Raw genomic sequence first — 20588 nt, forward strand, 5'->3', positions numbered from 1 at the left:
CCGGCTCCAGTGCCCGAGCCCGGCGGCCCAGCGCCGCGCCGCGCCGCGCGGGGAGAGAAGCAGCTGTTCCCAACAGCTGGGGGGCGGCGGCGCAGGGCGCCCCAGGTGCGGCCGCGGCCAATCGCAGGCGTCCGGCCCGCCCCCTCCCCAGCCAGGCGCCGACCCCCGGCCAGCGGGGGAAGGGAGCAGAGAGGGGGAGAGCCGTCCTCGCCACTTGTCTTCCAGCTTCCGCGGCGGGAGGGACGGAACCCGAGCTGAAGCGCGCGGAGTCCCCCGCCCCGGGCTCCGCCGCCTCGCCCCCCGCCCGCCCACCTCCGCGCCCGGACGCTCTCACCGCCGACCCTCCCCGCGCCGCACCCGAGACACCTACCTAATTTCTAGGGAAGAAAAATCTACCTCTAAACGCACCCAGTTCTTCGCTTGAGGACCACCCTCCCTTTTCAGCTTTGGCCTCCCCGCCGGGTGAGTGGAAACCGTTTGCACATCCTACAGAACCGGAGCCTAACCCAGACGATCCGGAGAATTTGTACCGTGACCGGCAGGGGGGGCGGGAGGAGAGAGCGAAGTCAGGTCTCCGGGGCTGCTGGCGACTTCGGCAGCCGCGCGCCCCGCGCCCTCGGCCGACCCCGGCCGCTCGACCCCGCCTCGCCGCCGTCCTCGCCCCCGGGCTCGCCCGCAGCCCCCGGCGGCCGCGCAAGAGTGCGGGAGACGCGGAGCCGGAGGAGGAGGCGCAGCCGCTGCCCCAGCCGCAGCCGCAGCCGGAGCCGGAGCCCGAGCCGCGGGGCGGGCGCGAAGATGCACACGACCCAGAAGGACACGACGTACACCAAGATCTTCGTCGGGGGGCTGCCCTACCACACCACGGACGCCAGCCTGCGCAAGTACTTCGAGGTCTTCGGCGAGATCGAGGAGGCGGTGGTCATCACCGACCGGCAGACGGGCAAGTCCCGGGGCTATGGATTTGTAAGTTGCGCGGATGGGGATGGTGGTGGAGGGGGCGATAAAGATCTCGGCGGGGAAACAGAGGACCACGGGGGCGGGGAGGGACAGAGTGGCGCTTGGCCCGAGGGGTCGGAGTTGGGAGTGAGGGGCTCGGCGTGGCCGCGCGAGGACCCCAGCGGACGTGACCAGCGCTGCCTCTTCGCTCCCGGCTGAACTGAAAGTTTGCGCGCGGCGGAGCTGGGGAGGGAGGGCCGGCGCCTGCCTCGCGGGGTTCCGAGGGGACCGAGACCGCTGCGGTGTCGGGGGACAGGCGGAGCAGGGGTGGAGGGAGAGAACTGTGATGACTGCCGGATTTGGGGGTGCGGAGGTCTGGGAGGGAGGGGCCGTAGCCCCTAAGAATTGCACTCCCGGGTTGGAAGCTGGTCGTTAAGCGCGCTGTTGCTTTGTAAAAATATGTGTGTCTTCCTGGCGTTCCGGCTGGGGCAGGGAGGGGACAACCCAGGAGGTCTGGGGCTTTTCTTCTTATGCCACCCCTCCCCACCCCTTTTTTAATTGCAAAGATGAGTTCTTTTAAAAGATGAACCTCTGGCTCTTTCTTTGCCGAAATGAAAGAGAGCATAGTAACCTTCCTGGAGATTTCAGCGAGCAAATTCATTTGCCGAGGAGCCGGGAGCCCCAGCGTAGGACAATAGCTATTGTCGCTGGGGAGTGTTTGCGGGGTTGGGAACACCGGCCGGATGTGAGGCTAGTCTTTCTTTAAAGCAAACAGTGCCTCTCAGGCCGGGTAGGGACCTGGGGAATGGTCGGCGGAGGGGGAATCTGGAGGAGTTCTAAGACAGAATTCAGGCTTCCAAATCTCTGCTAGGCCCTACTAGCACCCTTAGAACTTTGGGGGGTGAGAAGGCGGTGTTTCTTTCTTTCCTCCTTTCTGTTTTCTTCTTTTGTTTTGTTTTGTTTTGGATGGAGGATCAAGGAATAAGTTCCAGCCCCCCCCAAAAAAGAAAGAAAGAAAAAGTTTAAGACCCCCCGCCCCTCAGTTTTATTAACAGGAATGACTTCTCCAGTGCGATTGTTGGTTTCTTCAGGGGTTGATTTAGAGCTTTGTGTGTATGTCTGTGTGTGTACGTTGCTAAGGTCACCATGGCTGACCGGGCTGCTGCCGAAAGAGCCTGCAAGGATCCCAACCCCATCATTGATGGCAGGAAGGCCAATGTGAATCTGGCATACTTGGGAGCAAAACCAAGGATCATGCAACCAGGTGAGCAATGTCCCTCGATGCCCCACCCCCAACTAGAGACCCCCCCCACACACACTTCTGAATAGAATGAATCCCTGATTGGGAAGACACTAGTTCCCTGAGAATCTGTAGATGTTTAGTAAAGGTGAGCTGTGGCTGGTTATTCTACCAAGGCATTAAAGGTAGATGAGAGTTGTAAACACTACTTTCCTGACTTGAAATGTACCTGTGGGCAAAAAATAGATCTTGGGGGTCAGTTCAGTTTGCACACACCCAGGCTTGAGCTTGACTCATCTGTTTCCTATATACAATCATAGTTCACTCTTCACTGTCTGGTTTTTAGCCACTTGTAGATCATTCACATGTGGATGCTATGGGCCAAATGTGTCAACTCCAGCTGGTTATACTTCTTAGTGTTGTCTCTCCTTTTGCCACCCGTTGCCCTGTGTTCAGAGCGGGCAATTCAGCTGGAACACTGAGCCAAGAGAAGCATAGGGGTGGTGGTGCCTGGCTGGTAAATGTTCAAAATAAAGTCCCAGAATATATTAGTAATGAAAGAGGATGAAGAGATTTCATGCACTCCAGGACCCTTATGTCACAGATGAAGAAACTGATGCAGAGATGAGAAGGGGTTTACTCCAAAGTCACATAGCTATTAGTCACCAAAAGGGAGAGAATTTTGTTTATGTGAAAACATGACCTCTTGAATGGTTTACAACACTGCCCTGTGCACGAGCACAAATAATTGTGAATCGACTCTTGAACAAATGTCATCTTTTTCTTGGGCATGCAATTTTGAGTAAGTTGTGTACTCTTCATTCTTAAGTCTGTGCATCTGAAATTTTGGAAAGAGGTGGACACTTCAAACAGATTTACTAGGAAACTAGGTTGTCAAGAAAGGGAGTGCATGTGCAAATATTTGTGAGCATTGAAAAACATGTATTTGTCTAATACAGTGTGTGTGTGTGTGTGTGTGTCTGTGTACGCTATCCAGAAAAGAAAGAAGAGTTTGTTTTGTGAATTTTTAATACTATAATCTGTAAAATCCAGAACCTTACAAAGCATTGTCCAAAGCATTCCAGAATGTTCCAAATTAAAAAGGCTTTTTTATAGATCATGATTCAGAATTGTAGGAAGATTTGTGACATGTAACTTCATTATCGAGTCCTATTGTTCTTGGTTTCATTCCACAAGAACTTTCTCTATGTCTGATTTTCTAAGGTCGTATTCTGTGTCTGTCAACTAAACTTTGCAGATCATTTTTAGTTTCCACTTGTAGCCTATTAAAATTTTTATTTAGATCAACAACAACATTAGTAAAATGACTTTTAAAAATACGTATACTATTTTCTCTAAAGTATTAAAAGAATGATTACCTATTCTAAGTGAAAGGTGTGATTGCATTTTATGTGTAGAAGTAATAAATGCCTAACCATGCACAAATAGAGAATGTGGTATGTTTTATTGTTAGGTTTTGCCTTTGGTGTTCAACAGCTTCATCCAGCCCTTATACAAAGACCTTTTGGGTAAGTCAATTAATCAGGCCCTCCTAAGTTTCAATATGGATATCATTTGTTAACCTGCCTCTTTTTTATATCCAGATAAGACCATCATGTCACAGATTGTTCCTGGTTATACATATTTATATATGTTTGTGTATTTTGAATGCTGATAAAATAAATATTTTTAGATGAGTCAAGTTATCTGACCAAGTATGCAGCCTCCAAAACAGACACATTTGAGCTCATGCTTAACAAAACAAAACAAAACAAAAATACCAGGTATGACTTGTGTACCAGACGATTGTGTCCCAACACCATTACTACTGTTCAACTTGACTCAATTGTATTTATCTCTTTCTAACCTGACAGGGCTCGTATACAGTTAAGCTAACTGATCAGAAGGATACGATGATAAGAGGTGGAATAGTTCTGTTTGGAATTAAACTCTGTAACCAGTAGACTCAGACACACAAGCTCAGATGGTGATTAACGATGCATGGATGTTGCTGTTGTTGTTTTATTTTTCACAATAGTCAATAGACCTCCGTGTGCTTTATTTTATTTATTACAGTAATGAAGTGCTGTTGATAGCTAAACTGTGTGCTTTTTTACTTATGAAAAGAGCTGTAGTGAAAGTGTTTTCTTTTCCTCGGGGAAGGGGCTCTTTGTGTTTTTGGTTTTGGTGGTGGTGTTGACGGGTGTTGACTTTTGACTTTGCCATGGGAAGCAAAGGGCCTTTTTATTCCTTGCTTTTAAGCTGTAGCCTGTGACTTCCATTTAACCGTATTTTTGTAGTGAGTGCTAAATGGTGTGATTTCCCTCTGTAAGAATACAGATTCATCGCTTGCATGTCCTAAGTTTCTGTTTTACTGGGGTGTTTTTCTGGGAATGGGGTTCTTTCTTTGGCAATGTATATCCACTTCTAGGCCTTCTAATGTAAAGGTTCAACAACTCTCATCAGATTTCATTAACACTGGCCAGGTTTTTGAGTAGAGTAGCACTGACTTTCACCTTCAGACCTGACTCAGGTGAACAGCCTACTTATATTTGTGTTCTGTGGGTTCTGTGATTACCAGCTTTCCTCATCCAAGCTCCCCCAGTTCCCTTCCATTCAGACACGATATGGGTGGGAGATCCCCACCTACCTCAATTTATTCCAAACACCTAGGGTCTGATTTGGCTGTTTTCTACCTGATCAACATGGTTGTAACTCTAATGCCAGAGATTTACACTCTCTTTTTAAATATTCTAACTGTTTAGAAGTGTTTCATCCTCGACAATAGTTTCTTCTCTAGCTTAGCACCTGAACATCTACATGTGTAACCTGGAAGGTTGGATTCTACCTACAAAGACAGATGTCTACCTTATGTGTCTCCAAGAATAGATCCAAAAAAGTAATAATAAATTGACTCGGAAGAGTCAAGTTATACTTTCCACGAATACCTTCTTTATAACCTTCCCTTTACCATATCGAGAGCTCACTTACTGACAACCCTTACTTTTTTTGAAGCCGTAGAAGAGTCTTCTGTCCAATATGATTAGAAAGGGCCTTCGTATACCCATAACGATTTATCAGTGCCACATCCAAACCATTCCGGATACTGATGATAAACAGTGGGCTGATGGGTCCAACTACTTCTGTGGATCCCCCTCTCATTGGTCTAGACTATGTTTAAGGTAGAATCGGGGACGAGAACATACATCTTAAGAAGTGATGGTGAACTTAGTCATGATCTCACATGCATAATCTTGAGACAGTTGTTAATACAGCTAAACTGATCAACCGGTATTAGCATATGAGTAGTTCTCTCTGTGCCAGTGGATGGTACAAAATAAGGCGATGGCACTTTAGTTGGGGAAGCCAAACTAACACAAACGAATCAGGACCTACTAATTGCTAAATTACTTGGTATTATTTTAAGTATAAAAGGAATTCAGAAGAGCAAGAAAATAGGTGAGTTGGAGGAGTTGGACAAGGCTTTGTGAGGACTGGAGCTAGACTTGGACCAGTGGGTAGGTCCTGGACAGGTAAAAGGAAGAAGGGACACGTCTAAAGGGTGTAAGATGAGGGGAGGCTCAGCAAAGGCAAAGAGGAGAAAAGACTCAGTGCGTGGAGAAACCAGACTCTTATGGAGGGTCTTGAGAGCTAGAATAGAAATTTGGACAGGCTGTGGTAGTCCTTATAGATCCTTGAGAAAGAAAGTAGCACGAGGGCAATAACAACCAGAATAAGATGTGTCATATGGAAATTTTAAATGAAGCATATTTTGATAGTAACCTTTGGTTTTTCATCCCTTCTAATATTAGCTGTCTTTATAAAGGATGGTGATTATTACTGTTTGTGTAAATTGTTTGAACTTGATTAGAAATAGATAGCATTCCAAATAGACCAAGCAAGCCTTCTCTTTCTTTTTTAAGGGATTCTTAACACTGCTCTAATTCCCGGAGTCTGTACCTAACAAATCACACCTGGTCATCCTAAATTCTATTTGATGCCACACGTTCTTATTTTTAGGCCTGGAAAGAAGCCTGAGAATTTTTAATCTTACTTGACTTGTTTGAAATTCTAGGAACTATTTTTTTATATGGTCTTTAAATGGCCCCCAGGTTACTCTGGGCCTTTAAAGAGAAAAACCTTGGCCTGAAGGAACTTCTGATGTAACACAGTGGGCAGATGTACAGAAATTTGTGGATTTGCTAAACAATATCTTATAAATATTTTATATTTGAAAGAATCATTTTCTTATTGAAACGTTGGAGAGGAGAGCCTATGGATCTTGAGTAGAAAATTCTGGGCTAGTTTAGATCAGGTTGAAATACACTTAAATATTTACTTAGTAAATATTTAGCACTTAGCACTTAGTACTTGGTACTTAGCACTTAGTACTCCTTTAAGTGCTACGTTTAAAGGAGTACTCCTTCAAGTGCTAACCTTAGCACTTAGTACTCCTTTAAGTGCTAAGTTTTACTCTAGTTGTGTTAACGCATAATAAGTATTATACTGTCCACTACGTGGAGCAGAAGGGACAGTAATTAACATTAACTGAACACCTGCTACTTGCCTGGTACTGATAAGGGATTTACATAAATTATATAATTTAATTATCACAGTAATTATTTGATGAAGGCACTGTTAATGTCCTTTCCATGGGTGAAAAACTGAGATGCAGAGAGGTTAATTAACTTCCCTCAGGGACTACTAAGTGATAGAGTCTGGTTCTAGGTTCCGAATCATGGCCTCCAAAGCCATGTTCTTTCCTCTGTGTCAAGCTGTAGTCTGAAAGACACAACCTGGCTCTCTCTTATAATCTAGTAAGAAAACTGAGAAGCGCCCAGAAGGGCTGTCTATATGGCTTCAGATAAGGCAGAGAGACATCAGGTTGGTGGGATCCAGGAAGTCTTCATGAAAGAGGTAGAAGTTGACCTAGATTTTAAACTATGATGGAGGATAGGGAACTCTTGCAATGAATATATTCCTCACTGTAGGCTCTTCACATTGATAATTTTATTTAATGCACAGCAATTCAGGGTTGGAAATACTAGGATTGGAAATATTAGCTTCATTTCACTTATGAGAAATACATGAGACTAAAAAGGTGAAGCAAATTCCTGAAGGCTTTACACGTGGTGAGTGGTAGAGCTGGGGTAGATAGGATTGCGATTTCAACAGGTAGAGATGGAGTGAGGATTGGCATCCCTGACAGAGGGATGTCGCGAGCGAAGGTGAAGCTCTAGGTGTGTATGGTATGTCCAGGAAACATTGAGGAGCCCAGCTGACCTGGGTTCAAGGAAAGGTGAGAAGAAATACTGGAAAAAGTATTTTGGAGCCAGAAGTATAAAAGGCCTGGCATGCCAAAGTTTAAGAAGTTTGCACTTAGTTTGGTAGGATGTTAGGGACCTAGGTTACTTTAAACAAGTGAATGAGATGCAGCCTGTGTCAGCAGTTTATGTGATAGGTTGAAAGAGGAAACCCTTTAGGATGTCAAAAGTCACAGAGAGATGCCAGAGGGACCTGAAGAGATAGGAAGAAAAGGAAAACGTAGTAAATTTTCTTTGAAAGTTGTCCGAAGTGTCGGCTTTGCTCTGGTGCTTTTATTTCTGCTAGGCATTTACATTCTGTGATTCACTGAGGGAAAGGATGTTGGTAGCTCTCTAGCAGGAGGGAGATTCTCAAATTGCCTTAATGGGCTCCGCAGGCTATTAAAAGAGCTCCTAATACAGGAATTGCTTCAGAAGTGCCGCCTCACCCTTTAGTCCGATTCTGCCTGCCTTCTGAACTATTTTAGTCTCTCCGTGGTCTTCTGGATTCTCCTTTCCCTAAGCCTTAAAAAGTCTAGGGTTTCATTTGCCTGCTAGATAGCTTCCTAACCCTTGCCAGACTTCATGTAGGTTTCTGATAGTCTAAGGAACTTTATACTCATTGGTTGGCATTTTCAAGTGAAAACTATTAATGTAAAATAAACGCAGAGACAAGAGTCCTGTAAGCAACGCTGCCTATGTATCATTTAAAGCATTTTTCATACACACACACACACACACACACACACACACACACACACACACTTTTATCCTGCCTTTTTGTAGGCTAAACTTATTTTCAGTTACCACCTTTATTTAGAGATACAAGCCTAGCAGCTGTCGTGTTGTCTTTGGAACTTTGGGAGCACAGGGGTTAATGTTGCAGTATCAGTGAGATTCATACTGGCTGGCCTTTGGAGCTGATAGATGTTTTACTTTGGCCTTATAAAGACATTTTACCCGCTGGAAACCCTTGTCGCATGACAGGATCAAAAATAGCCCGGCTGCAGCCCCTGCTGTCCATCACCACATGTAAACTGGCATGAGTAAGGCTTTCTTATCCGTGTCTGCACATCGTGGACACGGCGGCCTCCAGGGACGGTGTTTCATAAAGCCACACCTGTCGCTCTGAACGAGCCAGTCACCTGACCTGCAGAGAAGTTCTGAGTGTGTGCATGACCACGAGTCTGGTTTCTGACAAGCAATTAAGAACATCTCTAAGTGTCCTCAGAAACACTTGATGACGTCGTTTCTCCTGGCACTGGGAAAGATCTACAAGTCTAGTAAAATTGAGTGTATTTTTATCATTGGGGTCAAAGTTCACTACCCTCTGTGATAAATTCATCTTTTCCATGGATGTTGGTTAATGAGTGCTTTCAGTAAAACTCTGAAAAGGCAAAGCAAAATTTATGTTTTCATAATCTAAATATGAAGTTTTCTGTTTTGAGTTCTTTAAAATTCAAAGATTGTTACTTGTGCTTGTACTTCTTGTAAGCTGCTTTTGGCAACAACCAGATGGCATTATGGTGTCATATTTTTAGAAATACAGGGGGTTTTGATGGAGATTATTCTAAAGAAGGATGAAAATAAATCAGATATTCACAGTAGCGTTTTAACTGGGCAGTTATGAATCGCAAGAGTGAGAACTGAGATGCATGGGTTTTTTAAAATACCTCTTGTGATTTCTTTTTTTTTTTTTTAACAAAATTAACTTTTAAGTGAGGCCATTGGAGTGTGTCTTGTATGTGACCTCTGAATGTATCATTTTAGAAGGTACTCAATTTTGTTTCACTTTCTAGAACTTTTGCAGGATAATACACCATAATAGAATTGATTTGTATAAAATATCTACCAGTAAGGAAGATTTAAAACAGATATGCTAATAAGTCTATTTCTGTTGAGTTAGAGGATAAAACAAGACTTAGTAGATGCTCAAAAAAAAAAGTTTCCTTACTGTTATTATGTAATCCTTTTAAGTTGATATTAATTTTAGAAATATTTAGTTGTGTTTCCCTGACCCTACCTTTTCCCTCAACCTCATCATTTCCCCAAAACCCCTTCTGTCTGTCTTGCATAGAGATAAACAAGCTGGCTGACCTTCAGTTGCCTGATAGTCAAACAGGTTTGATTGACCCTTGTGTCTTTATGAATTTAATGGAGAAAAAGAAAGAAAGAAAGACCAAAAGCGTGCTGCACATCTCTTTGGGAATCACTGCCATGAATGTTAATAGCATTTCTGTAGCTTCCCACAACAGCCTCTTGTGATAGAGTGAGCTGCACTACAGTTCGTTTGAGAAGTGTGATTCTGCTGTGTTTACCACACTTGTGATCTTTTAAACTCCTTTTTTATTTTGGCGCCTGCTTCTCTTTTCATTATTATTATCTTTAATAAGGGTGACTGAGGTTGCAGAGAGATTAATGTGTGCTGAGTCTGCATAGCAATTTCCAGTAGGGTTGCCATGATAATAAACATACGGCTTTTGTTGAAATTTACTGTAGTTTTTGAGAAACCGGCCATCACCCTTATGGAATTGAACGATCACAGATTCCCTTTGGATTCCTCGTTTCACGGTTAAGAATTTTTCTATTGTCTAAACCGTTTTTGTTGAACGAACTCACCACAAAATTTTCTCAAGTCTTAACTCAATTCAGCATTTATTAAATACCTCCTCTGTGCGAGGCCCTCCTGAAACTTGATTTATTTTTCCAAACTTTGGCTCCATGCCATTTCTTGGTTCCAAAATGATCCTGAATCAAAATTCTGGCAGGGAGGGTATCCTATTTACGTTGTTGAATTCCTTCTGGGGCACTCCATGATTTGGGCTCCCGCCAGAGTACTTTCACAGGTGACTGGCAAGTCGATATTGTGGCAACCCTATGCTCATAATAACCACTAAATTTGAGTTTGGTCTGATCTCGGAAGAAGCCATGCTCCAGGCAGGAGGCAACTCCTGCCTGACTCTGTTTTCCGTTTCTCGACAGGATACCTGCCCACTATGTCTATCCGCAGGCTTTTGTGCAGCCTGGAGTGGTCATCCCGCACGTCCAGCCGACCGCAGCGGCCGCCTCCACCGCACCTTACATTGACTACACGGGAGCCGCGTACGCACAGTACTCGGCGGCCGCCGCGGCCGCCGCCGCCGCCGCCGCCTACGACCAGTACCCGTACGCAGCCTCCCCGGCTGCCGCTGGCTACGTCACGGCCGGGGGCTACGGCTACGCGGTGCAGCAGCCAATCACCGCCGCCGCACCTGGGACCGCGGCCGCCGCCGCCGCCGCAGCTGCCGCCGCCGCTGCCTTTGGCCAGTATCAGCCTCAGCAGCTGCAAACAGATCGGATGCAATAGGCCAGAACCTGATCAAAGTCGAATTGTTTCCTCTTTCCCTCCCGATTTCCCAATTTTCAGTAGCTAATAAGAGTTAACATTGACTTAACAGCTTTAAAAAAAAAAAAAAAAGCTATGCTATTGTGAAGCAGAATTATGATGATTATTTTTTTTAATACTCCAGTAGTAGTTCTAGACGTGAAAGAGATGAGAATGAGGAGGGGAGTGGGCGCAGTTTTGGAAGTCAATCCCAAAGAGCCTGAGTAAGTAAAAGGCCGCGACGAAACGGTGGCAGGAGGAACAATGGAACTTCACTTTTATAACGGGATTTTTACTTTTGCTCTTTTTATAGTATCAGGGAAGCAAACTGCCTTTTACCAGTTAGAAAATGCTATTTGAATCCAGTTGAACCAGGGAATACAGAGTGAGCAATATGTAGCTTGAATTACATTTAAAAGCAGATTTTTTTAAAAAAATGGTGAAAGCACTGATTGTCAGTTTTAGCAGTCACTATGGCCTAGAGAACTTTTTCAAGAAGGTAATGTTCTTACTCTCAAAAATGGGCATCGAACAATCAGTCTAGGAGCATGGCAGTGGGTGAAATGGTGGGCAGGCACCAAAGCTATTTTCTCATCTACCCAGTGGATGAGTGGGACTGTGAAACAAGTGATGTGGAATGAATGGGTGCAACAGCTGTACAGACAATCAATAACACACACAGTTCTGGAAAGAACACATCACTTGTGCTTGTTTGATGAGCTTGTCACATTCTAATCCCTCTCCCCATCCTGTTTCAATTTTGGGAAACTTGTATCTGCTGGTGTCAGCAATTCTGATTCTGAAATAGGATCAGGCTTTTACTACAACAGCCTTCTCTTTCTATTTATTGTGTCGACTCGTGGCTTACGATTAAAGGCGGGCAAAGTTTGCAGACTCTAAACCCTTAAGAACTGTCTTAAGGACATTTATTTTTTTCCCTTTTTAAATAATTTTACACTTTTTAGTATCTATTTCAGAGTCATATTTAAAACTATTTATTAGTGAATACAGTACATGAGACAACAAGGTTACTGAGATTACAATTCTTCAACAATTAATGATAATGTGGTTTATACTGTGCCTTAATAGTAATGCTATTTAAGATATTTATTTTTAAGTTTTACTATGCTGCACTCTAAAGAAAGGAACTTTAGATGTGACACTGTAAAATTATGTATTCATCTCATGGCATAAATTATTTAGTAGGTCTAGATGTAGCATATTAAATATTAACCTATTCAACTAAAGATGTTGACTTGGATTTATTTAAATTCATATGTGCACTGTATAAGAGAGTACTCTTACATTAACACATTTTAGTTTATTTTAGTTTTTAGGGTTTTTTTTTTAATTTTTAACAGGACCTATTGCTAGTTTCATGCTTCCTTCTCTGATTTTTGCTCGTGTAGCTCTCATTTATTGGTACTTCATTAGTTTAACACTCTTCTTATGTAGTTTATGTAGTTTTTAAATGCTGCTTTACATTTTTCTTCTGAAACTGCAATACTTGCAATTTTTATTCTTAAAGTAAATTGAATACTATTTTACACTGTATTGGATTTTTATACTTGAACAATTTCATACAAGGGAAGACAGGTTAGCATTTTTATGGACTTTCTCCATTATCACTGGATTTACTTTAAGTATTCCCATACTAGACAGTGTTATGTAATGTAGACATGACTCTCCTGTGCAAATTATTTATTCATTGTGTATATTGCTTTATAACATTTCAGATCTTCTAATCTATTCACTTGTATTAAATATAATTTTTAAAAACTTTTGTTGCATTGGTTGTTTCTAATTTTGTTGTAAAAGTGGAATGATTTCTCCCTTTAACTAGAATTAATGGCTGTGATTTACAGGTAACATTTTCAGTGAGCAGAAAGCTTCCCAGATGCCCTGCTTTTATACCTTTTAAGTAAATTTCATTAACTCAGTATCTGCGTTACATTTAGCAAATGATATAGGTCCTCCCCCAATAGTGAACCCTAAAGGACGATTCATGGCAGTGATACTTGGTTACCTGAAGGTTGCTTGGAAGGAGTGGGCTGTAGAGGGGAACAGTCAACTCGAAGCTGGGGTAGCACAGTGATGCTGGGATCAGGTAAACTGAGGTTTGATGCTAGCCTGTACCAGGTACTAGCAATGTGAATGGAACACGTTGCTTTTTGTAGTTCACTTTTGGGGTGAGGTTTTTATTGATTTCTCGTCTATCATGTTGGACGGTACTACCTATCTTACATGGTTATTTAAGTATTAAAGTATATCAACTACTTGGCACAGTCAAATATATTACTGTTTATCTAGATAAATGATTACTGGTAGCACTTGTTGTAATGCCCTATAGTGAAAGCTAACCAAAGAGGAAGTCACCTCTTGGAATGTTTCTATTTTTTAATTTTTGTCCACAGTGATGTGGCCATATCTAATAATGTGTGTCTTAGAACATCAAATGAATGACTGTCATATTGTCTTAAAGTATACATGTTATGTTAATTATGGAATGGATTGTCTGTTGGTCCCTTGGTCTTAATGTTTCCCAAATGCATGATACGATATCTTTTATTGAATTCCATTAGTTTTCAAAAATTATAAGCAGCAGAAAGTTATAATAACAGATTCCATCATGCTTTCTATTTTTGTTTATTTGTTTGTTTGTTTTTGGCCGCACGGCATGTGGGATCTTAGTTCCCTGACCAGGGATGGAACTGGTGTCCGCTGCATTGGAAGCACGGAATCAAAACTGCTGGACCACCAGGGAGGTCCCAGACTTTGTACTTGATGATAACTATCATCCTATTTAGAGCCATCATCATCTCCAACCTTAACTGCCTTTAATTTTCCAAAGAAAATAGATACCACCATATCCCTGGGGAGAGACTTTATTGCACCCCAAGGTATTATCTTGGATCAATAAAATAATTTTCTAAGTTACTTAATTCAGCCAATGCATCAATGATTATTTCAAAAGACAAGTTCAACATTTAATGTTTCAGATTTACAAAAGGTCACTTTTGTCCTCTGTAAGTCATGTATTGATTGCTGAGCTTTAAAATGAAACATTATTTGATTTATCAATTAAAAATAGGTTCTGGGAAAAGCTTGTCAGAAATAGCCATACTCAGGGGAGTCAAAAGTCCGTGGATCCCTGACTATACCTTTCTTGGAGGTATTTACTGATCAATATTAGCAGTTATAGAGAGGGCGAGATTTTGACTTTATAATGCTAAAGCATGTATTTTTAAAATAAATAAAAGTTCTTAATTTCTAATGAAGAGGGGAGAGTACCCATGACACAATGTCTACCTTGGTCAGGAGGTTAGTTGTATTTGTAGAGTCGGAGAAGGCAATGGTCTGAGATCCAAATTGCTGGCCAAGTCCTGGTTTCTTTACTTACGAGCAGGGTCATCTTGAACCCTTCTGTCCTGGTAACGTGTAAGCTGATAGTACTCAACATAGTTGATTTGTTTACCTGTGATCAAATGAGTTAACTGATATGAGAACATTTTAGAAATTCTGAACTATTAGGCAGATGGAAATTATACTGTGGGAATATATACAATATTAATTTGGAAATTGACCTCAGCAGTCGTCTGGTATGAAATGATCCTCCCAAAAGAGGACAAAAGTATCTCACGATGTTACCTTCGTTCTGTCCCAACCAAGTCACAGCTAAACTTGCTGTACAGCAAGAGCAGCACAAAAATCACATTGAAAGATGGAGAGATTGCTCAGGGGAAGGAAGGGGAGAGGAGAAGATTATGGAATATATTTCTCTCACAGGGGAACTATATTTAGCTCCTTCCTCACTCCTGTCAAATATTGTTCTTCTTAATTCCCTCTGAGGCTTGAAAGTGTTCATTAAGATGACAGCCTGAAGTTTGCAGGGGCAGAGGTACAGAGGAACCAAAAAATAAATAAATGCATTTTCATGCTTACTTTTGTCCTCTCTTTTCCTTCAAGAGTTCCAGGCTGCTTCCATGGAAATTCTTACTTTGTTTTGCTTAAGCACTTCATACAGAAGAGGTTTCATTTTGGATATTTGTTCTGAGTTGAATTTTAGAAGTTCAGTAATGATTTTAGCTAAGTCATTTACATTCCAGACTTTGAAATCTCAATCGTAAATCAAAATGAGAAGGATATCAGACAATACATGCATGTATAAGCACTTTAGAAATTTTAGATAAGAAAAAGGATTTTTAGCTTTGATATCATAAATTAGTTCTGTCTCAAAATTGCACAGCATTTGGTCATTCTTGACCAACTTATTCAGAAAGTACCCTTCTTTCCAGTCACTTGTCTCCCAGAAGATGAATGCAATTATTTTTTAAATTCAAGTTGCTACCACTAAACTATCAATATAGTTTAAGTGAGTTGGAGACTGTGCATTGTCTTCCATTTTTCCGCACTTAGAGGTCATTCTGATTACATCATAACAGGGATTGAGTAGCAATCATTATTTCTTTTCATTTAAAAGTTCAGATAATGTGTTCCTAAAAGGACAGATATCTCAGACTGACTTCCAAAATGAGCGTGAAATACAAAAACATAGTTTCGCCAAGTAGAAAGTTGTGGTTTAGCTCTATTTTTAAACTATGTTCATCTGACAGTCCCAACCAGGTATGAACTTGTTTACTTTCTGAATACTCTGACTCTTAGCTGTGCCACCTGTGCCGTAGGTGCCTCAGGTGAGGCGAAGGAGATAGAGAAGATGCCTTTGGAGAGTCTTAGAGTACGCGCTTCCATCCTGCATTTGCTTATGTACATTTTGAAATTTGAGAAAAGAGTGATGTGCAAAGGAAGTAGAAGAAAATAATGAAGAAAAGAAACAAGCTTCCCTGAAAAACAAGTGAAAGGGGAGGAGATGAAGGAGTGGGGGTCACGTGGGCTGGATCGCACGAGGTGAGGACTTGCCACTAAGGGGGCTGCTGTGGGCAAGAGCCGGAGAGGGGCTGGCTGGGTGGCAGGAGACTTCATCTGGGGGTGAGAGGGTGGGGGGTCATTTAAAGGACACGAATTAGATATCTAGTTTTCTAGTTAAATAAAAGACAGGACAACAGCTGAATTTTTGAACTATGCTTGCAAGGTTTTGATGTTTAAGAAAAAGGAGTATATTTTTTGTAACTGAAAGCTGGTAGGAACAGACAATTATGGTGCCTTTGGTAGGATCAGATAGAGCTTCATCAGGGCCCTTGGGCCTCCAGGGATAAGGAACAGTGGAATTCTTTGATCTATCCTCACTTTCCATTTTAAGCAGACAAGCGAGTCAGAAAAGAGAGGAGGAAGATTAAAGAAAATGTACTTACCTTGCTAACCAGTATACTTTCCTTCTACGTATGAAAAGGTCATTTGTGGCTGAGAAAGGTGAGCTCTTCGCATCGGTGTTTGCACGTGCTTTGCTGCTTCTGCCTCGATGCGATGCTGGTCGCTCCCGTTGATGGGCCTTTGGAGAAATAACAGAAAGTTTGCCAAGGGATGCGAGGGAAGTGGCCTGCACCACTAACCACACACCGCGTACCAGTGCGTGTACGTAATCCTCATTAAACATAAGGTAAGCAGTGGTATCCCCATTGAGCAGTAAGCAGCCTGCCCAAAGCCACAAATTCAGCATGGTGCAGAACCGGGATTTCAGGTTGGGGTGGCCTGGAAACACATCCTCTGTACCCACCACCTCAACACACTGCTTCCTGACCCTGTTCTTTCTAGTGAACCCTATGCGCTTCCCCTGGGTTCCTTAGCACCTGTCCTCAATCTCCTGTGACATATGAGCAAGTGACCACTGAATTAGTGGAGGCAAAATTCCTGCACGTAGGTATGAATTCTGAGAAGAATGGGGGTAGAAGATTCCAGGGGGCTGAGGAAGCTTTCAGCGTTGCTCTGAACATGTTTGATTCATTCCCAATTACAACCGAATCCACTCTTTTGACCTTTAGCCTGACATCTAACTGTACTTTCTGTACCTGCTTATCAGTGGGGAACCATATTAAAAAATTTAATGCCGATTTTCTGCACTATTGCTACTTCATCAATAATATTTTTAAAACACTCCACATAGAGAACAAACTAGTGGTTATTACTGATGGGGAGAGGGGAAGGGGGAGGGGCAACATAGGAATAATCGTTTAAGAGGTACCAACTACTATGTATAAAATAAATAAGCTACAGGATATATTGCCCAGCACAGGAAATACAGCCAATATTTTACAGTAAATCTTTTAAAATTGTGAAACACTGTGTTATACAGGTGAAACATGTAATATTGCAATCAACTATACCTCAATTAAATTAATTAATTAATTAAATAAAAACACTCCATATGCTTCTCATTGATCGTGATCAGCAACGTGCTTGGCATAAACCAATGCCCAATGGAAACGTAATACACTGGGAGAGTGGAACTGGCCAAGTGGGAAGCTGAAGCAAGTGAGAATTCAGAGGGGGATTTTAAGTACAAAATCTTACCTCACGACAGCCTCTTCAATAAGTGGTGCTGAGAAGACTGGACAGCAACATGTAAAAGAATGAAATTAGAACACTCCCTAACACCATACACAAAAATAAACTAAAAATGGATTGAAGACCTAAATGTCAGGCCAGACACTATCAAACTCTTAGAGGAAAACATAGGCAGAACACTCTATGACATAAATCACAGCAAGATCCTTTTTGACCCACCTCCTAGAGAAATGAAAATAAAAATAAACAAATGGGACTTAGTGAAACTTAAAAGCTTTTGCACAGCAAAGGAAACCATAAATGACGAAAAGACGACCCTCAGAATGGGAGAAAATATTTCCAAATGAAGCAACTAACAAAGGATTAATCTCCAAAATTTACAAGCAGCTCGTGCAGCTCAATATCAAAAAAACAACCCAATCCGAAAATGGGCAGAAGACCTAAATAGACATTTCTCCAAAGAAGATATACAGATTGCCAACAAACACATGAAAGGATGCTCAACATCACTAATCATTAAAGAAATACAAGTCAAAGCTGCAATGAGTTATCACCTCACACCAGTCAGAATGGCCATCATCAAAACACCTACAAACAATAAATGCTGGAGAGGATATGGAGAAAAGGGAACCTTCTTGCACTGTTGGTGGGAATGTAAATTGATACAGCCACTATGGAGAACAGTATGGGAGTTCCTTGAAAAACTAAAACTAGAACTACCATATGACCCAGCAATCCCACTACTGGGCATATACCCTGAGAAAACCATAATTCAAAAAGAGTCATGTACCACAATGTTCATTGCAGCTCTATTTACAATAGCCAGGACATGGAAGCAACCTAAGTGTCCATCAACAGATGAATGGATAAAGAAGATGTGACACACATATACAATGGAATATTACTCAGCCGTAAAAAGAAACGAAATTGAGTTATTTGTAGTGAGGTGGATGGACCCAGAGTCTGTCATACAGAGTGAAGTAAGTCAGAAAGAGAAAGACAAATACCATATGCTAACACATATATGTGGAACCTAAAAAAAAAAAAAGGTGAACCTAGAGGCAGGACAGGAATAAAGATGCAGATGTAGAGAATGGACTTGAGGACATGGGGAGGGGGAAGGATAAGCTGGGAGGAAGTGAGACAGTGGCATGGACATATATACACTACCAAATGTAAAATAGATAGCTAGTGGGAAGCAGCCTCATAGCACAGGGAGATCAGCTCGGTGCTTTGTGACCACCTAGCGGGGTAGGATAGGGAGGGTGGAAGGAAGACACAAGAGGGAAGGGATATGGGGATATATGTATACGTATAGCTTTGATTCACTTTGTTATAAAGCAGAAACTAACACACACACACACACACACACACACACACACACACACACACACACAATCTTACCTCACAGATCCTTTGATTGGTGCTTTCCCTGCAGCCCCTGTGTCACTTTCAAAGAGTCATTCTGTGTCAGAAAAGAAATACTGATAGATCTGTATCAGAAAAGGAATACTGATAATAGTCAACATCAAACTGAACACTTTTCTGTTTATTACCATTGTACACTTCTTTACTTTAAATGTCTAGATTTTTGGCTACCGTTTACTGGGCATCCACTTATGCCAGACACTGCATACATTATTTTTTTTCTTTTCTTTTTTTAATTGAAGTATAGTTGCCATACAATATTATATGTTACACATGTACAATATAATGATTCACAATTTTTAAAGGTTTTACTCCATTTATAGCTATTATAAAATATTGGCATTATTCCCCATGTTGTACAATAAACCCTTGTATCGATTTTATACAGAATAGTTTGTACCTCTTACTCTCCTACCCCTATCTTGCCTTTCCCCTCTTCCCTCTCCCCACTGGTACCCACTAGTTTGTTCTCTTATCTATGTGTCTGCTTCTTTTCTGTTTTACTCACTAGTTTGTTGTATTTTTTTTAGATCCCAGGTATAAGTGATATCACACAGTATTTGTCTTTCGCCGATTTATTTCACTTAGCATAATGCCCTCCAAGTCCATCCATGTTGGCATTATTTCATTCTTTTTTATGGCTGAGTAGCATTCCATTGTATATATACATCATCTTCTTTATCCATTCCCCTGTTGATGGCCACTGAGGTTGCTTCCATATCTTGGCAATCGTAAGTAACTGCATACATTATCTTAAATCCTCACAGCCTCACTATAGACTTGGCATTATTATCTTCACTTGACGTGGAGGCTAATGTAGTTTGCCTAAAGTCATAACTGAAGGTGGTAGAACTGTAAGTTGAAACCCAGGTCTGGATGATGCCAAAGACTAACTGCCACTGGATTATTTTAGCAGTCTCTTTCTGTGTCACTAGGAATTGTCTCAGAAATTCTAAGGCAAGTTTAACAAACATGATTTCAATTCTATAGACCCTTCAAAAGCAAATTTAAGGACTCCAAGGCAAGTTATTTACATGATTAAAATGCTTAAAAATATATAAAGATATACAGAAAGATAGCATAGCACAAATGCCTCTGTGCTCATTTTCTGAATTTAATTTCTGTTGTCAACATTTATGTAGTCACAGTACTAAGGGTTATAATGACTATTTGGTCATCTTGACCTCTTTCCACTTATGCTGTTTTGGGAAAAGTGTTATACTGTGATTTATTATTGTAGTAAAATATAAAATTGAATGAGTATATGTCAAAGAGTGCCAAATAATTATAAACTTTTAATAATGCCAATCTTAATAATAATAACATGGGATTTAAATGTAGGGTATAGTTATTAAAGGTGTGTGATTCAAGTCATCTGCCATGAATGAGCTTGAGTAGGGAGCTTGACTGTCTCAATGCCAGTTAAGAAAAGATTAAGGAGGAAAGGAGAACTTGAAGAAGAAATAGCACGGGAGACAGGAGCCATAGCAGCTTGGGAAGGGCTGAATGGGAGGTACACACAGGGTCTTCACTTGGAGTCTAAGGAGTGAGACTGACCAGTGAAAGAAGTCCCTGTGCTTGCCCTTCAGGCACACATGTGGAATTGCTTTATGTCCTGGGCATACCGGGAATCTTGATAATTCACACTTTCATAACAGCTGCATTTCTTATCATCTTTGGCATATTTCTTCAGATTGCACAAAACTCTTATCTTGCAAACATTCTCGCTCTGGACTGCTGTCTCTTTCAGCTGCTTAGAAGCCGCGTCCCTTAAATCTCCCAGCTGTCTGTCTTACCTTTCAGCCCTTGCTTCCTTTATCTGATATTTTTTTAATCTTTCCCAGCTGCCACTTCTGGC

At 41.7% G+C, this 20588-nt stretch overlaps 1 protein-coding gene across 1 annotated transcript; it reads left to right on the top strand.

The window, feature by feature from the left end:
* The first annotated feature begins 291 nt into the window (after window positions 1-291).
* Window positions 292-13725, top strand: RBM24 (RNA binding motif protein 24). Its single transcript, XM_019944975.3, has 4 exons — window positions 292-963; window positions 2077-2200; window positions 3651-3705; window positions 10462-13725. Exons 1-4 carry the CDS (start codon window positions 796-798, stop codon window positions 10823-10825), a joined length of 711 nt encoding a protein of 236 aa, XP_019800534.1. The 5' UTR covers window positions 292-795; the 3' UTR covers window positions 10826-13725.
* The last annotated feature ends 6863 nt before the right edge of the window (window positions 13726-20588 follow it).

Source organism: Tursiops truncatus, chromosome 10 (assembly GCF_011762595.2).
Source record: "Tursiops truncatus isolate mTurTru1 chromosome 10, mTurTru1.mat.Y, whole genome shotgun sequence".
Taxonomy (NCBI): domain Eukaryota; kingdom Metazoa; phylum Chordata; class Mammalia; order Artiodactyla; family Delphinidae; genus Tursiops; species Tursiops truncatus.

Excerpts from the sequence above, each read along its gene's own strand:
- RBM24 (XM_019944975.3), top strand. The coding sequence starts at position 796 with ATGCACACGACCCAGAAGGACACGACGTACACCAAGATCTTCGTCGGG. Across the intron at positions 964-2,076 it reads AGTCCCGGGGCTATGGATTT|GTCACCATGGCTGACCGGGC; the intron begins GTAAGTTGCGCG and ends TACGTTGCTAAG. Across the intron at positions 3,706-10,461 it reads CTTATACAAAGACCTTTTGG|GATACCTGCCCACTATGTCT; the intron begins GTAAGTCAATTA and ends GTTTCTCGACAG.